This window comes from Lissotriton vulgaris, chromosome 7 (genome assembly GCF_964263255.1).
Source record: "Lissotriton vulgaris chromosome 7, aLisVul1.2, whole genome shotgun sequence".
NCBI lineage: Eukaryota > Metazoa > Chordata > Amphibia > Caudata > Salamandridae > Lissotriton > Lissotriton vulgaris.
Window position 1 is genome coordinate 1,204,849,083 of NC_141695.1, and position 21,487 is coordinate 1,204,870,569.

Genomic DNA, 21,487 nt, shown 5'->3' on the forward strand with positions numbered 1-21,487 from the left:
TGACCGTAGGTGATTAGATCTAAAACCACTTGTCTATTATCAGTTATCATTGATTTAAATGGCCATGTATTCCTGCAAAAGGCTTAGGTGTCCATACTGCAGGAATTCAGGGGCCATGCTTTCAAGCTCAGCGAGGGAAGATTGCGTTGGTAAATCATCCCTCCGAGCTTTAAGAGGAGACCCGGTTTGCAAGGCAGCCTCCTGTGTGATCCTTTTGACAGGTGGAGGAGATCCAGGTAGTGCCACTGACTAGGCCATTCTGGAGCTATTAGGATCAATCTGGTCCTAGCTCGGTACAGCTAGTTGAGCACTGTTGGTATCAGGAGAATGGGAGGAAACTCATGTAAAGAAATATTCCGAACCCATCCATCAAAAGGCCAATCCACTTTGTTCCTGGTCGGGAGAACCTGGATGCGAAGTCTGGGAATTTTTTGTTGCTTTAATCTGCCACCACGTCGATCTGCGGATGCCCCCATTCTCGAAAAATGTCTGACACAACATCGTCATGCAGAAGCCAGTCGTGCGTTTCCACTTGTGCGTTGTGTATTCCAGACAGGTGAATAGCCGAGATAGGTAGCTTCCTCGCTATAAGCGAATTCCAGATGTCCTGCACTTCCAGGGATAGGGGGCGACCGCGAGTGCCCCCTTGCTTATTTAGATAGTGCATTGAGGCTGTGTTGTCCATTTGAACCAGGATCAAGTTTGCTTGGCTGGGGAGATAAAAGAACTTGAGGGCTAGATGGCAGGCCGCAGCTGCAGCACGTTGATATGGTAAAATTGCTCCTTGGCGGACAAAAAGCCCTGGGTCTGTAAGGTACCCATGTGAGCCCCCCAGCCCTGGAGAGGCCCATCTATTACGAGTGCTTTGCGTTGGAGTGTATTGGTCAAACGGGACACCGATAAGAAGATGTTTCCATTCAGCCCACCACGGTAGCAAAACCTTTGTCGCTTGTGACAGGGTGAGCCTGTTTCCCAATGGTCTGTGTATTGGTTACACTGATCCTCCAGATTCTGTTTGAGTTGCCTCATGTGCAGTCTGGCATTGGGGACCAGGAAAATACATGAGGCATTTGACCCCAATAGCGAAGCCATCTGTCTGGCTGATAGGTGCAGAGTGAATAAGAGGTTGGAATATTTCTGAACAATTGAGGATAGTCTCACCTCCTAAGGACATTTTAGCGATTTTTGCCTCCAGGGTCAAACCTAGGTAGGGCAGTCTGAGTTGGAATCTGGATGAATTTCTCGGCATGAACATGAAGACCTAAAGATTGGAGGGTCTTGATACAAACACTAATGTTTCTTCGTTTAACCTGAAGAGGAGCTTTTCACCAGCCAGTCGTCTAGGTATAGGTAGAAGAATATGCTTTTCCTTCACAGAGCCACACACACACACAGAGCCACACACACACACAGAGCCACACACACACACAGAGCCACACACACACACAGAGCCACACACACACACAGAGCCACACACACACAGAGCCACACACACACAGAGCCACACACACACACACAGAGCCACACACACAGAGCCACACACACAGAGCCACACACACACACACACACACAGAGCCACACACACACACACAGAGCCACACACACAGAGCCACACACACAGAGCCACACACACAGAGCCACACACACACACACACACACAGAGCCACACACACACACACAGAGCCACACACACACACACAGAGCCACACACACACACACAGAGCCACACACACACACACAGAGCCACACAAACACAGAGCCACACACAGACAGAGCCACACACATACAGAGCCACACACACACACACACAGAGCCACACACACACACAGAGCCACAGAGCCACACACACAGAGCCACACACACACACACACACAGAGCCACACACACACACACACACAGAGCCACACACACACACACAGAGCCACACACACACACAGACAGAGCCACACACACACACAGACAGAGCCACACACACACACAGACAGAGCCACACACACACACAGACAGAGCCACACACACACACAGACAGAGCCACACACACACACAGACAGAGCCACACACACACACAGACAGAGCCACACACACACACAGACAGAGCCACACACACACACACACAGAGCCACACACACACACACACACAGAGCCACACACACACACAGACAGAGCCACACACACACACAGAGAGCCACACACACACACACAGACAGAGCCACACACACACACACAGACAGAGCCACACACACACACACAGACAGAGCCACACACACACACACACAGACAGAGCCACACACACACAGACAGAGCCACACACACACACACAGACACACAGACAGAGCCACACACACACACACAGACAGAGCCACACACACACACACAGACAGAGCCACACACACACACACAGACAGAGCCACACACACACACACAGACAGAGCCACACACACACACACAGACAGAGCCACACACACACACACAGACAGAGCCACACACACACACACAGACAGAGCCACACACACACACACACAGACAGAGCCACACACACACACACAGAGCCACACACACACACACAGAGCCACACACACACACACAGAGCCACACACACACACACAGAGCCACACACACACACACAGAGCCACACACACACACACAGAGCCACACACACACACACACAGAGCCACACACACACACACAGAGCCACACACACACACACACAGAGCCACACACACACACAGAGCCACACACACACAGAGCCACACACACACAGAGCCACACACACACAGAGCCACACACACACAGAGCCACACACACACAGAGCCACACACACACAGAGCCACACACACACAGAGCCACACACACACACAGAGCCACACACACACACACAGAGCCACACACACACACACACAGAGCCACACACACACACAGAGCCACACACACACACACAGAGCCACACACACACACACAGAGCCACACACACACACAGACAGAGCCACACACACACACAGACAGAGCCACACACACACACACAGAGCCACACACACACACACAGAGCCACACACACAGAGCCACACAAACACAGAGCCACACACAGACAGAGCCACACACAGACAGAGCCACACACAGACAGAGCCACACACACACACACACACAGAGCCACACACACACACACACAGAGCCACACACACAGAGCCACACACACACACACACACACAGAGCCACACACACACACACACACACAGAGCCACACACACACACAGACAGAGCCACACACACACACAGACAGAGCCACACACACACACAGACAGAGCCACACACACACACAGACAGAGCCACACACACACAGACAGAGCCACACACACACACAGACAGAGCCACACACACACACACAGACAGAGCCACACACACACACAGAGAGCCACACACACACACACAGAGCCACACACACACACACACAGAGCCACACACACACACACAGAGCCACACACACACACACAGACAGAGCCACACACACACACACAGACAGAGCCACACACACACAGACAGAGCCACACACACACACAGACAGAGCCACACACACACACAGACAGAGCCACACACACACACACACAGAGCCACACACACACACACACACAGAGCCACACACACACACAGAGAGCCACACACACACACACAGACAGAGCCACACACACACACACAGACAGAGCCACACACACACACACAGACAGAGCCACACACACACACAGAGCCACACACACACACACAGAGCCACACACACACACACAGAGCCACACACACACACACAGAGCCACACACACACACACACACAGACAGAGCCACACACACACACAGACAGAGCCACACACACACACACAGACAGAGCCACACACACACACACAGACAGAGCCACACACACACACACAGACAGAGCCACACACACACACACACACAGACAGAGCCACACACACACACAGACAGAGCCACACACACACACAGACAGAGCCACACACACACACAGACAGAGCCACACACACACACACACAGACAGAGCCACACACACACACACACAGAGCCACACACACACACAGACAGAGCCACACACACACACAGAGAGCCACACACACACACACACACAGAGCCACACACACACACAGACAGAGCCACACACACACACAGACAGAGCCACACACACACACAGAGAGCCACACACACACACAGACAGAGCCACACACACACACAGACAGAGCCACACACACACACAGACAGAGCCACACACACACACAGACAGAGCCACACACACACACAGACAGAGCCACACACACACACAGACAGAGCCACACACACACACAGACAGAGCCACACACACACACACACACAGAGCCACACACACACACACACAGAGCCACACACACACACAGACAGAGCCACACACACACACACACACAGACAGAGCCACACACACACACACACAGAGCCACACACACACACACAGAGCCACACACACACACACAGAGCCACACACACAGAGCCACACAAACACAGAGCCACACACAGACAGAGCCACACACAGACAGAGCCACACACACACACACACAGAGCCACACACACACACACACACACAGAGCCACACACACAGAGCCACACACACACACACACACAGAGCCACACACACACACACACACAGAGCCACACACACACACACACACAGAGCCACACACACACACACACAGAGACACACACACACACACAGAGCCACACACACACACACACAGAGCCACACACACACAGAGCCACACACACACAGAGCCACACACACACAGAGCCACACACACACAGAGCCACACACACACAGAGCCACACACACACAGAGCCACACACACACAGAGCCACACACACACACACAGAGCCACACACACACACACAGAGCCACACACACACACACACAGAGCCACACACACACACACACAGAGCCACACACACACACACAGAGCCACACACACACACACACAGAGACACACACACACACACAGAGCCACACACACACACACACAGAGCCACACACACACAGAGCCACACACACACAGAGCCACACACACAGAGCCACACACACACAGAGCCACACACACACAGAGCCACACACACACAGAGCCACACACACACAGAGCCACACACACACAGAGCCACACACACACAGAGACACACACACACAGAGACACACACACACACACACACAGAGCCACACACACACACACAGAGCCACACACACACACACAGAGCCACACACACACACACAGAGCCACACACACACACACAGAGCCACACACACACACACAGAGCCACACACACACACACAGAGCCACACACACAGACAGAGCCACACACACACACAGACAGAGCCACACACACACACAGACAGAGCCACACACACAGACAGAGCCACACACACACACAGACAGAGCCACACACACACACAGACAGAGCCACACACACACACAGACAGAGCCACACACACACACACAGACAGAGCCACACACACACACACACAGAGCCACACACACACACAGACAGAGCCACACACACACAGAGAGCCACACACACACACACACACAGACAGAGCCACACACACACACACACAGACAGAGCCACACACACACACACAGACAGAGCCACACACACACACACAGACAGAGCCACACACACACACACACAGACAGAGCCACACACACACACAGACAGAGCCACACACACACAGACAGAGCCACACACACACACAGACAGAGCCACACACACACACACACAGACAGAGCCACACACACACACACAGACAGAGCCACACACACACACACAGACAGAGCCACACACACACACACACACAGACAGAGCCACACACACACAGACAGAGCCACACACACACACAGACAGAGCCACACACACACACAGACAGAGCCACACACACACACAGACAGAGCCACACACACACACACAGACAGAGCCACACACACACACACAGACAGAGCCACACACACACACACAGAGCCACACACACACACACAGAGCCACACACACACACACAGAGCCACACACACACACACACAGAGCCACACACACACACACACAGAGCCACACACACACACACAGAGCCACACACACACACACACAGAGACACACACACACACACACAGAGCCACACACACACACACACACAGAGCCACACACACACAGAGCCACACACACACAGAGCCACACACACACAGAGCCACACACACACAGAGCCACACACACACAGAGCCACACACACACAGAGCCACACACACACAGAGACACACACACACAGAGACACACACACACACACACACACAGAGCCACACACACACACACAGAGCCACACACACACACACAGAGCCACACACACACACACAGAGCCACACACACACACACAGAGCCACACACACACACACAGAGCCACACACACACACAGACAGAGCCACACACACACACAGACAGAGCCACACACACACACAGACAGAGCCACACACACACACAGACAGAGCCACACACACACACAGACAGAGCCACACACACAGAGCCACACACACACAGAGCCACGCACACACAGAGCCACACACACACACAGAGCCACACACACACACAGAGCCACACACACACACAGAGCCACACACACACACAGAGCCACACACACACACACACAGAGCCACACACACACAGAGCCACACACACACACACACACAGAGCCACACACACACAGAGCCACACACACACAGAGCCACACACACACACAGAGCCACACACACACAGAGCTCACACAGAGCTCACACACACACACAGAGCCACACACATACACAGAGCCACACACACACAGAGCCAGCCACACACAGAGCCAGCCACACACAGAGCCACACACACACAGAGCCACACACACACAGAGCCACACACACACAGAGCCACACACACAGAGCCACACACACACAGAGCCACACACACACAGAGCCACACACACACAGAGCCACACACACACAGAGCCACACACACTAAGAGCCACACACACAGCCACACACACAGAGGTGGTACTCCAATAGCAGAGAATGTTAGTTATCAATCGGTGCTTGGTGCAAGTCTGCATGGGTACCATGCATTGCTACCCGTGCTTTCCAAAATCACCATAACACCATGCAGTGTAAAAAATCTGCACTGCCCCATATGCACTACACATCGTACGAGCCAGCCCCACACCGACAGAGCCAGCCACAGACAGACAGGCAGAGCCAGCCACAGACAGACAGGCAGAGCCAGCCACAGACAGACAGGCAGAGCCAGCCACAGACAGAGAGGCAGAGCCAGCCACAGACAGGCAGAGCCAGCCACAGACAGGCAGAGCCAGCCACAGACAGGCAGAGCCAGCCACAGACAGGCAGAGCCAGCCACAGACAGGCAGAGCCAGCCACAGACAGGCAGAGCCAGCCACAGACAGGCAGAGCCAGCCACAGACAGGCAGAGCCCGCCACAGACAGGCAAAGCCCGCCACAGACAGGCAAAGCCGCCACAGACAGGCAGAGCCGCCACAGACAGACAGAGCCACACACACAGAGGTGGTACTCCAATAGCAGAGTATGTTAGTTATCAATCGGTGCGTGGTGCAAGTCTGCATGGGTACCATGCATTGCTACCCGTGCTTTCCAAAATCACCATAACACCATGCAGTGTAAAAAATAAAAAATCTGCACTGCCCCATATGCACTACACGTCGTACCAGAGAGAATAAATGTGGCTGCGTGCCATGATCTAGGCTGTGCCACATGTCGAGCACCCTGAAATATGTGGCACATCATGCATAACTTACCATGGCCAGTAAAAAGGGTGCAACACTGAGAAGTTGGCCTGATATTCAGTGTTCACTATTCTAGTGATCACTATGTATCAGTCCAAACAACCCTTATGGTGATTGGTTGTAAGTCAACCGATAGACCAGCTATCCTAGTAGCATGGACAAGAGCAGTCTTCGGGCTAAACTTTAGAGGGCGTGTTAAGCCAGCTGTTATACCATCACATATACCCCTTGAACACCAAGTGAAAGGACACCACACACGTGTTATGAAAATAAACAGTGTATTTATTTAGATCACAACAGCCCTGTACTCTTTATGAGGACAGGGTACTAAGCACACAACAAAACTCTTACGAAAATACTTCAAGTTGCACAATTTACACAAATGCCCGAGGGGCACGAAAAACCATATACTATGGAAGTGGAATGCGAAATTACTAGCAGGCAAGTACTGTACTAATAGGCTTTGGAATCGCTAGGACTACGTTACTGAACCTTCAGATTGCTAGTAGGAGGCCTAGGGGACTCGGGTGCAAAGTGCGCACTCTCACGCGGGATGCGGGACAAAGTCTATGGAGGCAGGTAAAAGCAAAGTTAGTGTTCTCGGGCGAACCCGACTAGGTAGGTCAAAAACGAAAGTGGATCTGGACCCTTGGATTGTAAGGCTATGCTGGGGCACCGAAATGCCGAAGCTACCTAGCCCAGGGGCTGCGGCTGCATAGGTCTGAAAAGACGTCGGGAATCCTCGTTGACTAACCAGGAGCATGAAGAAAGAGTTGCTGGCAGGTGACCAGTGAAGATTGTTCGAAGTGATCCAAGCCTGGATCGAAGATGGATGACACCTGAAAGCAGAAGGGACCAAGTTCTTAATCACTAGCCAGTGATTGTTTGGGCACCAGGATGGCACCGGATGGTAGTCACCTCGACCAGGTGAGTGGGCGACGCTGGGCTCTGCAGTCTCACGGACCAGGAGGCGTTGTCGGCGACCAGGATGGAGGTGCGAGCCATCCCACGATGGTTGATGCTGTCGACGTCGCTGGACCCAGGATTGGGGCAACAAGTCTCGGCAAATTCAAGCCCACGCGGTGGACCTAAAATGGCGTCTGGAGTGGACCAGGAGGGTCCGGGGTGCTCCTCTTTTGGAAGGGAGCAAGGGCCAGTCTGGAGCAACCAGACCAGCAGTGTTGTCGTCGTTGGGAAGGCCACAAGCCAGCGGGCTAGTAGCCAGACAACGCGGTGAGCAGCCAAAATGCAGAAGGGCCCCACGCAGATCTCGTGGATGCTGGGGGGCTGATCTTCGGTCCTGCAGCTGCTCAGGGTCAGGGCTTCTCGGACCCCAAAGCACTCACCAGAGGATCCCTCGGCGGTCGTGCTGGATAGAAGTCGTGCAGTTCTGATGATGGCCGGTCCCTCGAGGTCTCGTCGCACCTACGGTTTTCAGCTTAGCTGTAGAGGTAGGTAGAGGTCAGAGGTGCCAGGGAAGCCGGGTCTCGTCGAGCTAGTCAGTCGGATTCCGGAGGAAGGACGTGCAGCAAATCGCAGAGTTCTTAGATGGTGCCTGCGGATGCAGGGTGACTACTCCTTAGCCACAAGGGAGAAATCTTGAGAAGAGTCGAGAGTTCCTTTCGTAGAAAGTAGTTTCTTGAATCAATGATGATCTGATTTGGAAGGGTCCCCGCTCCTGCCTTTATCCTAAAGAAAGGGGTGGGTACGCGACTAGGTCCTGCCCTAGGGGTGGGACCAGGAAGGGGGGTGGTTACACCCCTCTCCCATGCCGAACTTTCCCCAGGCCAGGGGCTGGTGTGCCCCTGGAACTGGTTCTAGCCGGTAGATGCGTAGTGAGCACCGGGGTGCCACTTGCAGTCACCTTCCTGTAAAGCCCTGCCTACCCAGGATACACAAAACCATGTCTGGGATGGTGCTAGCACCGCCCCTGACAGGAAACCCTTTGTCCAAGCTCCCCTCGCTGGAAGGACTCCCAGCTGCAGGGGGTCAGACTCGCATGTATATTAGAGCTTCTTCTGTAAAGCGGATTGCTGTTGGTCCTTCTTCCGTTTCTATACCACCGCATGCATGCGCTCTCGTTGTTGGAGGAGGTGGGGGTGCTGGTAGCGAGAGTTTCGCTCGGCGGGCTCCATTTCAGGACGATAGACAAATGAAACTTGTATGTTAGCTCTTCCACGACTTGTGTGATCCGCGCAAGTCACTCAGGATGCGAAACGAAGAGCCGTTGAAGCATTAAAAACTAAGCAACAGTTTTAACGTATATGAAGAGCACTTGCAGTGTCAACCAATAGTACGGTTTATGTTATGAAGATTGTGCTATTTATTTAAACGACACACCCTTGGCCAACTACATTTTGCAGTGCTTGAAATCGTATCCGTATAATAAAAATGTTATTTATAGAATACTACCAAGGAAACGTCCTTCATGCATGCCATCAGCTCTGCGGGTGTCATGTACACTGACTAGGGACTGCAGCGAGGGGGACTTCGACAACTGCGGCTGCGATGACTCCAGGAACGGGCGCATCGGTGAGTTCACCCCCTCGGAGGCCTGCGCACTAAAGTGCTCACACTGTCTGTAAGCTCCGTCCTTTTCAGACTGGGGGGCGTGTTTTTGATGGAGAACGTCACTAGGTAGAAAGAAAGTCAAACCCCCCCCCAATCGCAAAAGGACGGGGCTTAGAAAAAAGCCACTGGGACCTCTTCTCCAATGGCTGATCGCCGTTTAGGAGGCCAGCTAATGGAGAAGAGGGGCGGGGCTTAACCTCGCTACTCAGTCATTAAATCTCGCCAACGAGACTGCACATGTGTGCAGCCTACGCTAGCAGAGACCTAAAAAAACTGACCTAATAGTCACCATTGGGGTATGATGCGATATAAGAGGTCCTGGAGGTCTTAAAGACACGGTGCCAGTATTCTCCTGTTACGCATATAATGCAGCCTATTAGCTAATAATTCCTTTGCATTCTTTTGCAATTTTCTCTTCACTAAAGGCTATGGTTTTTAACCTTATGAACTGTTCTTCTATTTACAGAAATGCTCTAGTCTGGTAAGAGGTTTATTAAAGGAAAATTCAATATACATGGGCATATATATACATACACACACACGATTAAGTCGTACTGCGTACATGTAGTATTCTGTACATATATGATATATATTTAATCTTTGCTCCGGGGTCCCCACACACAGGCGGGCATATTCTTATGCTAAAGACAAAGAAGTGAATGTTTTCTAGCCATTATAGGCTATGTATTAAACTGTACTGCTTTCTAATTATACAGTGGGACTCCCACCTCAACAACACTGAATGATTATACCAAGCGAATCTATGCAATATCTACTACTGGAGAAACACTATTAAAGTGGGGAGGGGGAGTTTATAAAATCAACAAATATATGAAAAGGGCTCTCAAAGAACACTACAAGAATTAGAGTAATGCAATAAAACTTTTGGTTAAAAGAAGTAGTCCATTTACTGAGTAAAGTAAATAAATAACCACAGACAATTTTGTGCATGACGCTACACCTCTGGTATCGGACTTTCCCAAATAAAAAGAGGTAGGTTTTAGTATAATGACACTATTTAGTGATCTCATTTCCACCATTTTTCCACAGATTTCTTTTTTATGTGGCAAGAAGGTGTTTTAAGTATACAGTACTGGATTAATTAACTGGCAATTTAAAAAAGACAGAAAATGTTAACTCTCGTGCAAGTTTTGTACTTTGAATAGTTATAACTTTCAATATAAAAGATTTTACATATGCGTTATGCGTCAATCAGAGAAAACCAATTTTTTATAAAAAGGTTTAAAAATTCCTACTAGAGAATTTGAGGTTCGGTGCATCGTCATGAGGGTTTAATTAAAGAAGGGCCTGACAGTTTTTGTACCATCACTAGGGGTTAAAGAATATAAGTAAATCTATGGAAAATAATCTCTACTGAGGAGGAGCTTAGTGGTACTATAGACTCTTACTTTTGTGATGTGTACCCTAGACATCAGTCACTGAATCCATAATGTTGGTAAAAAACACAAGCTACAGCTCATTTCGAAATTTCACTTTTGTACACATACTGACAGCATTGACTGGGCTGTGGCCGCATTACATTAACAAACGCCATTACAGCTCTCACAATAAAGCTACTACGAGCCTAACAGAGCAATAGTAATGCTTCCTGACAATGGTGTTCCATGTTCTTATAAACTTAGAAAATGTTCTTGGCAGGTCAGAGGCTGAGCCATCCTACCAGAAGGTGATACTCACATCTCTCTTGTCCTTGCTCTCTCTTGAAGGACTCCTGCCCCCAGTGTTCTTTGAAGGTGGGGATGAAGACCGCTGCCTCTCATCTCTGGTGCTCTCAGTTTCTGCCCTCTTACGCTGCTGTAGAGGAGGCGGCGGCGGCGGAGGCGGAAGTGGTGGTGGAGAGGAAGCATTGCGCCCTCCCTGGGGTATTGCTGTGTTGGTCACACTTCTGGATCTGGCAAACCGGAGACCAGGTCAGTGGATTGAAAATATCATTCTCCATTCACAGCGTCTAACACCTGTTGGTCAGGCATTGTATACTTGGCTCCAAAATCATGTCTGTACTGATCGACAAACCCTCAAGAGTTCGAGGGATCTACAACTGAACCAATCCCACCGTCCCCATTCAACTACTTCTCAATAAGGCAGGGGCAAGTCGTACACCGCTGAATGCTTTCAGTCTATGAAAATTAAATATTGATGAATGATATGGCAGCGACCCATAACATTTTAACTCTCCATTATATCATGGTCCCTCCTTTAAATTGTAGGACAGGGACATACAAGGAATAGCACTACGTTCACTATTGTAGTCCTTTTGTAATAACCTTCAAGCAGTTGATGACACAAGCAATGGCTTAACACTCCTACTTCCCTTCCCGATTGTATATCTTTTCCAAATGTAACTATCAAATTTAGAGGGCAGTCGCATTACCCTAATTCTGCTACTGTGCTCTGTATCAACCCTGTAGGTTGTGATCATAACAGTTCAATCCCTCCACAATGTTGTCTGTGTTTCACTCCGACTTTCAAGGAGGAGGGCGAATACTGTGTGCACCTCTTCCAACTAGGTTTCTGTGATTGAGAGATCGGCACCCACTGACTACATCCGATGACTATGTTCCCCTTATTCTATGTGGTTTCTTGTCATATACTGGGCAGTACCTCACTTCCAATTCTATTACTATCACTCCTTCACAGAGCAAGGACCAGAAATTCCCAGCAGTGCATGTGCACGTCCTCTATTGTGTCACAACTTCTTTCAGGTCATTGGTTGAACCCTTGTTATGATGGTTCAGCAACTCCTCTCAATGTTTACAAACGCCCATTTTTAGTGGGGCAGCACATAAAGCACAGCTCAACACACACTGTACCACCTTCAAACCTCAAGGCAGAAGGGAGGAAGCCAGACCAACAGCTCAACAACCTGCCTCACAGTTGCTCCCCTCACATACCAACACATCTAAGGTGAGATAATTTTTGCCCTCACGGGTGGGGGAAACCAAACAGTTCAACATTACATTTACAATGTGCCCCTGCCTTGAATCCCTAACCCCTAGCTAAATTAGTACATATCCAGCACCTCAAATCAAGACTAAGATGCCCTGTGATGAAGGCTGCAAGCAGAGCCTAAATGTCAACATTTCTCAAGACTATTCAATTAGAACATAACTAAGGCTGAGAAGAAACATGGTGCAAAAGAGGAATAAAAATCAAATCACCATGAGAAAAGTCCCCAATTGAGAATATACTTAAAATTACAAACTGGTAGTTGCACAACATTGCCTTTATTATCAGTATCAAAAAGAAACAGCGGCAAACCACAGGGGCTGGGGGGTTGGTACTATACACCTCACAAGGAGACAGAGGTGAAGGTTGCAAATCTCAAGGCTTTTGTAGCAGACCTCTCCGTGTTTGGACTGTGTCCCTTCTTTGCCAAAGCCTGAAGTCTAGAATAGAGGGTACCTGCTTCGGGAATCGCCAGAAGATGAAGGGGAGCTGGAAGATGAACGTTCCCGATGCTTCTTTTGCGGAGGAGATTTGCTTGGCGACCTGCAAACATAAAAGGCACAGTCACTCAATACCACACTATTATGTCAGTCAGAGGGCAGAACAAATGTTAAAAGGAGACATTGATATCAGTCCTTTTGACTCCCAGTGTTCCTGATCGTTGATCTCCCATCTTAGCAACTGGATGTAGACTGTTTTCACCAAAGCTGAAAGCAGATAAAGTTGCCTTTGTTCTGAAAGAATGAGCACAAGTTTGCAGGAGGCAAACCACATCTACTTTTATGGTATTGACAAATGCAAGAAACTATCAGCCTTCAGTAAATTCATAAATATTAGAAAAAATCTGCACGTGCCGCATATCGTAAAGTTTCATAAGGAAAAACAGTTCAGTTTTCAAGGTTCCTTCAGAGCAGGGGAGCGGACCGGCAATAGTTAAAACAACGAACACACAGTTCCGGTATTTAGCCAGTACCCGCTCACGAGTGGGTCGTTGTTAGGGTCCACAATGCACAATATCCAGTGGCTAGGCATTTCTTTGAACACCATTTCTAAAATGAAAGCCTGTTAAGAATGGTAGTATTGGACAAAGTGGATCTGGGTATACGTGGGGGGGACAGAACAACATGCCTCCGCAAAATGGAATCCAGATTCATTATTGATTTTGAATGCATGTTCCCGCAGGGTTTGAATAATCATGAAGAACTTTCTGTCCATCTTGAAAAATGACCTTTTGATAAATGAGCTTTTGAATAATGAGTTTCTGTAAATTAGATTTTGTACAATGATTCTTGAATTCAGTCGCGGTCGTACTTTATAGTCGTCTTTTTTAAACAGAAAATCTATGTTTTTAATTCACAGACTTTCATTTTGCACTTTGGGACATTGTATTGGTAAAAGACAAAACAGTCCTTTAATCAATGAGTTTATCTGGCACAAGAGACACTTATCAACCATGGTATGACAATAATAATTGAGATCGGAGAAGACCTAATCATGTGACACACGATGCAAAGGACTCTTTAGAGGATATGAGCCCAGTTTGGATGAAACACTTTGGGCCAAGTCGGGAGGGAACTTACGATGCTGTACCCTTCATCCCAAGGCACAAGTATTTGTATATATGTTATTATGAATCTGTAATGCATTTGGGATCTTGAAAATGCCCTTACGCCCACTTGGGCGTGATCGGAGATGAAGAAAACTGACATAATGCCGTATCTGCATGCATTTGGGATCTTAGGAATGAGATTAAGCCCAATATTATGCTTTTGCACAATAGTCTACGCCCACTTGGGCATGATTGTAGGTAGATGGTTATAATGTACAGAATGCCATGCTCGATGTGACATGACCTGAACATATAGGATGTGGTGTCACGAGAAACAGGGAGTGTCTTCTCATAGAAATGTCTAATACATTATAAGACCAATGGATGACGTAAATATTTGGTTGACATATTCGACAATTTAAATATACTTTTTTGGCATTTATACTATTGCGAATGCAGAAAGATGGTTGTTATTTGCTGCCACATTACCATTATCATGCGTTACATCGAAAAATGGACCTATTGAATGTCTTTTTTCCCTTTTCCAATATGTCGGCTGCACTTATCTCACTTGGGGGTGTATATGGGAAGTCCTATGTCCATGTCTGTTCATTGGCATTGTAAAAGGACTACTGTTTTGAATTCACAACAAACGTGAGCAAGCCGTGAGGTGAAACGCGTTGTTTGTTTTTTGCTGCCAATTAAAACTTTGAAGCACAGCAACTCCTCGTGTTTAGTTGCACGTTTCTTCGTATGGGAGAATCTTTGTATGCAGATATTGGGCCTCCGGGACCCTAACAACGACCCACTCGTGAGCGGGTACTGGCTAAATACCTGAACTGTGTGTTTGTTATATGCATATTATTGGCTATTGCTCCAGGATCCCGCACATGGGCGGGACTATTCAGTGCCTTTTACTGTTGAGGAGTATCCCCTGGAAGAGAAGCCCAAGTTGCTGCCTTGCAGATGTCCACCACCGGGACACCTCAAGCTAAAGCCGAACAAGACTTAGCCCTGGTAGAATGAGCGCAAATACCTTCAGCAGGCTCCTTCTTGGCCAAGGAGTAGCAGAACTTGTTAAAGAGGATGATCCAACTGGACAGCATTATCTTGTGGACTGCCTTCACCCTTCATCTTGCCTACATACCCAATGAAGAGTTTATCGTCCAACCTTAAGTCCTTGGTTTTGTCCAGGACGAAGATGACCGCCCTCTTGGGGTCCAGGTGATAAAGCCTCTTCTCCTCTGTTGAAGGGTGAGGGTATAAAGTGGATAAGATGGACTGCCCTAAGTGGAAAGGAGTGACCATCTTAGGCAGGAAAGCAGCCCTGGTGCTAAGAACCATCTTATCCGCATTGTATTATGTAAACTGAGGCTTGGAGCTAAGAGCCTACAACTCACTCACCCTCCTAGCTGTAGTGATTGCAACCAAAAATATAGTTGTAAACGCTTAGAACCTTAACGGACAACTATGTAATGGTTTAAATGGTGAACCCATCAATAAAGTGAGACCCAAATTCAAATCCCACAGAGGCATGAGAAAAGGAGTGGGAGGAAACCTATTTGTGGGACCCTTAAAAAATCAAATGACTATGGGAGATTTAAACTAGGGCTGATCTGGTAAACAGAGAAAGGCAAACAAGTAGCCATTAAGAGTAGTTACTATACAACCCTGGTGTACTAGGGAAAGAGATTAACTCAGAACATCAAACAAATGGGCCTGCAAAGGATCAATCGATTTCGCGCCACACATTTAACAAACTTGGCCCACCTACCCAAATAGACTGATTGGGTGGAGTGTCTTCTGGCCGATAACATCCACCACATCCGACGGGAGAGAGAAAGCTCAGGTTGCCCCTTTCAAAACCGAGGCATGAAGGTACAGGCTATGGAGGTGGGGGGTGTAGAACCTAGCTATGGAGGTGGGGGGTGTAGAACCTACGAGAGCGGGTCTGCCCTGAGAGGAAGGCGGAGGGGGCGATGAGAGATAAAGGAGGTCTGTGTACCCCACCCCCTTCACAGCTAATCCGGGGCACGCAGTATGACATTAGCCCGGTCTTCTATAATCTTCCTCAGAACTTGTGGAATCAAGGGTATGGGAGGAAACAAAGCAGCTATGAGCCCAAATCCAACTGAAACAACCCCCAACGCTCACCGCATCGGATACTGGAGACTGAAGAATGCTGGGCAGTTAGCGTTCTTATGAGTGGTAAACAGGTCCAACTTTGGCAACCCCCACATCATGAAAATGTTTAGGACCACCTCCGGATGGAGACACCATTTGTGATCGGCCAATTACTGCAGACAGACTGTACGCACGCACATTTCGTTCTCCGGCTAGATGATTCGCGATCACACAAATCTAATGGCCTTGAGCCCAGGTCAAAAGTCGCCGAGCCTCTCAGCAAAGAAGATACAACCCTACACCTCCTTGTTTGTTGATGTGCAACATCACAGTAGTGTTTTCCAGAAGCACCTGACTCGACTGACCACAAAGGCAGTCGAGTCAGAGAAGGTGGTTGAAACGGCCTTCCTTGAGACAGGTTGCCTGGAACACTACACCATAACAGCTCAGCTGCAGTGTTTTTGGAGATCCTTACCACCTCTGAGATCTCTGTAGTGTTGAAACCACTGACTACATAGGCACCACTGGAGGGCCTTCATATGCCAGTGTGCATGGTTGACCAATAGCATGCAGGAAGTAGACCGATTGAGCAGGCGCAAGACCTTCAGGACTTGAACAGCCACTCCATTCTGAAAAAGTGGAATCATAGCCTGGGTGTCTTGAATCCTCTGTAGAGGAAGGAAGGCAAGACTCACAGTAGTGTCCAGTTGTGCCCCTACGAACAGGGTGTACCGAGAGGGCACCAGGTGAGATTAGGTACATTTCTCAAAATCCCCAAGTTTAACAGTTGTGTTGTTACTTAAAAATGATTTAACACCATCTCTGGCGACTTTGTTTTGAGTAGCCTGTTGTCCAGTTAGGGAAGAAACAGAATCCCGACCTCCTAAGATGTGCTGCCACCAGTACCACCATCAACTTTGTGAAGACTCCGGTACGGAAATAAGGCTGAACAGAAGGACGGCCAACTAATGTTGAGACCCCAAAGTAAAACAGACTGTTCCGATGCAACTTCAGGATAGTAATGTGAAAATACGCATCCTGTAAATCTATCTACACCATCCTGCATTCCTTCCCCAGTGCGAGAAGAACCTGAGCTAGGGTCAACATTTTGCATTTCTCCTGTTAGAGGTAAAAATTTAAAACCCTATGGTCAAGGATTGGCCTCAAACTGCTATCCTTTTTGGTAATCAGATTGTACTGGGAGTAGCACCTTTGACCCCATCCTGCTCTGGAACCACCTTGATTGCACCTTTTTGCAGCTCTGACAGAACCTCCTGTTGGAGAAGTAGAAGGTGCTCTTCAGAGCACAAACCCTGACAGGGAGGTAAAGAAGAGGGGAAGTCCAGGAAGGGTAGGGTATACTGATTCTCTATGTTCAAAACCCAGAGATCTATTGTAACAGACCAATGTTTTAGAAAATGGGACATCTGTCCAACCAGGGGACAATTATGCTCTAGAATGGTGGAGCTAGAGCTGCTTCCCTGCCACACCAGTTTGAGGGGCAGAAGGAGAAGATCTGTTGCCCAGCAGCACCCCGCAGGCAGCCTCTGCCTTGTCCTCTACAGGATCGGTACAAGGAATTTGCCTGCTGTTACTGCTCCTGCGGCGACTGTTGCTTGGCACAAAAGGACAAGTTCCTCCCAAACCCACGAAACTTGCGGAACTGTCCAAAGCTTCTGGGCTAAAAGTGTAGTCCCAATGACGTTGCTGTGGCTTTACTGTCTTTAAAGCGATGCAGCTCCGAATTCGCCTTTGTCCCAAACAAGCGGGATCCATCGAATGCTAGATCCAGTTAAGTAGCTTGGACATCAGGCGAGACCCCTGGAACACGCAACCAAGCGTGCCTCCTAGTAGCTACAGACGATCCCAGCTATCTGGCTACCTAATAGGCCGTGAGCAGACCACACTATGACCCAGCAGGCATCAGTTTGGGCATCTGATAACTCCTCCGAGAAATGCCCTTGTAACCTCCTCGGGCAATTTTGGGACCACCTCCCTGGCTGAAGGCATTTGTCGACTTTAGGGCCATACTCCCCGATAAGAACACCCTCTTTGCAGCTTGCTCCATGCGTTTTGACTCCCTATCGGTAGGCATAGATGGGAAGGAACCTGCAGACTGTCTCGAGGAGCACGAAGCCTGGAAAACCAAGCGTTCTGGAGAAGATAGGTGGGCAGAAAAGCAGGAACCCTCAGATCGACCTTGTACTTCCTCACCACTGTTATGGAAACCGCTGAAAACTGTGGTGCCGGTGACTTCGGGACTGGCGTCGAAGGGAGGTCTACAGGAACAGGAGTCTATGCCAGTCGTGGTCAAGTCGGCGCCAGTTAGGAAAGACTGCCAGGGACGAACCATCCAGCAGTACTGGACCCTCCAAAGATTGTACAGCGTCCAGAAACTTGGCGCCAGAAGAGGCAAACTCCCCGGAGCCACAGACAAGAAAGGCATGAGAGGTGCCTGCGGAAAGTGAGATGGCAAACCTCCCAGGGATTAGGTCAACGGACCCATGGGGCCAACAGGTGTGCCAGCAAGGTTTGCAGCTCTGGCGACCAAGCCAAACATTGCATCAAAAAAATGAGGCGAATCAGAACACGGAGTCAGGAAAGTAGGATACATCGGATCCGGTACTGTATGCTCTGAAGCCGATTGGGGAGGCAAGAAATTTGGCTCCCGATGCGGTGCCAGAGAACCAGACTCCAGAGGTGGAGTGGTGGTCTTTGGCAATGGTAGAGGCGTTGCATCTCTCGGAGCAGGTGAAGTCAATACTCTCGGAGCCGGAGACTGGGCTTGAGTCCCCTCAGATTAAGGAGATAGAGATCTCATCCCTTCGATGACGCCTGGGACATGGAGACACCGACTTCGGAGTCGCATCCTTCCATGAGCGATACCGAAAACTACGGCGCAGCTTTTTCTTATGTTTCTTCGACGACCTCGAAGTATGAGGAGTCGGCAACTTCTAACAGGTGCTTGATTTTCTGCGACCCCTATTTTGCTTCTTGTCCATAAATACGTTGGCCTCCCTTTCCTTCAGAGGTTTGGGATTCATGCGCTTGGACAAAGTGCACGTCTCGACGTCATGGTCGGACTAAAGACACCATAAACTGGCTTCATGGGGTTCAGTGATGGACATCTAGCCCCCACATTATCTGCATGGCTTGAAATCTAATTTTCTAGGAGTAGTTATCCTTGATGGCTACAAAGTCACAACAATCCGCAACAAAAAAATTCCCAGAACCTGAGAGCCTGTGATAAAAATGTTGAATGTCGACGGAGAGGAAAAAAGGAACTGACTTCAGCACGCCGACAAGGTCTTCTTACGGCTCAGATGAAGTGACGCGGAGCCGTTCCATTGGGACGTCCTACTCTACATGGGAGAGCAGAGGAGAAAAGTTTCAGTGGAATGCTGTGCATTGAGAATTCAAAAGGTGAGAAATCCACAGGTAGATGTAGCTATCAGAAAGAAAGAATATTGCTCCCAAATAGGTACATCCCAACAGAGACCTGAATTGTCGCTAAGTTGGCAGAGGACTACTGTGAGAAAGTGCCATCTTTCTTGCATGGTATGCCCCCACTTGTTGCTGAATTGCTGAAATGCTTTGACTGAGTGTGCCCTGGGCTCCTGCCAATCAGGTGCCCGGGGCCTGTGTCCCTTCCCTAAAACTGTATTGAAACCTAAACCCAATTGGCATCTCTGGCCACAAGTCAGCCCCTGATAAATTGTACCATAGGTACCCAGGGCATGGTGACCAGAGAAGACCACCGAGGACTGCAGCACTTATTGTGCCACCCTCAGGAGCCCTGTACCCTGGCACCCATACACTGCCTTTGCAGGCTGAGTGCCTAAGTACAGAACTAAACCAAGAGTCGACATGGCACCCATCTCTTGAGTGCCATGCCCAAACCACTGCCCTGGCATACCTCAGTCAACCCTCTAGCTGGGTGCCCTATGCCAGTCGTGTGGGTACAGGTGCATGGGCCCTGTACCCCTACAGTACACAGATCCATTCCTGGGCACTGTAAGTGCAGTAATGCCATTACGAGTATATTGTATTGTATTGTAATTGCATTTATTTAGCGCTTACTACCCCTGACGAGGCGTCATAGCACTTTTTCGGCGAGTACCACGCTACTCCGGGACCCATAGAGGAGTAGTGTTGAATTAGTATAGTGAAACATGCAAGTATATTTTAAGTGGTGGATAGGTTAGTCAGTTATTTGGATTTGGAATGATAGCAGAATGATAAAAGTGGACAAAGGTTTGTATTTATATAGCAATTGTTACCCCTGATGGGGTGTTGACGCACGCTTTTCAGGAAGCCCATAAGGGATTAGTGGTGAATTAATATGGTGAAATATGAAGTCATTTCAGTGTTGGATATTAGACAGTTTTTTGGCGTGAGAAGGATAGTGGAGGAATAATAGGGGGAGAAAGGTTTGCTTT

General features: G+C 49.1%; 1 protein-coding gene across 6 annotated transcripts in view; it reads right to left on the reverse strand.

Moving 5' to 3' along the window:
- The window catches only part of LOC147703187 (uncharacterized), a 901,849-nt gene that overhangs the window by 319,553 nt on the left and 560,809 nt on the right, over window positions 1–21,487 (reverse strand). For all 6 annotated transcript variants that reach the window (XM_086931719.1, XM_086931718.1, XM_086931717.1 and 3 more), the window contains exons 9-10: window positions 13,832–13,918; window positions 12,107–12,320 (exon numbers count right to left, since the gene is read on the reverse strand). In XM_086931719.1, the coding sequence (XP_086787845.1) occupies window positions 12,107–12,320; window positions 13,832–13,918 (301 nt within the window). The remainder of the gene's footprint in view (window positions 1–12,106; window positions 12,321–13,831; window positions 13,919–21,487) is intronic.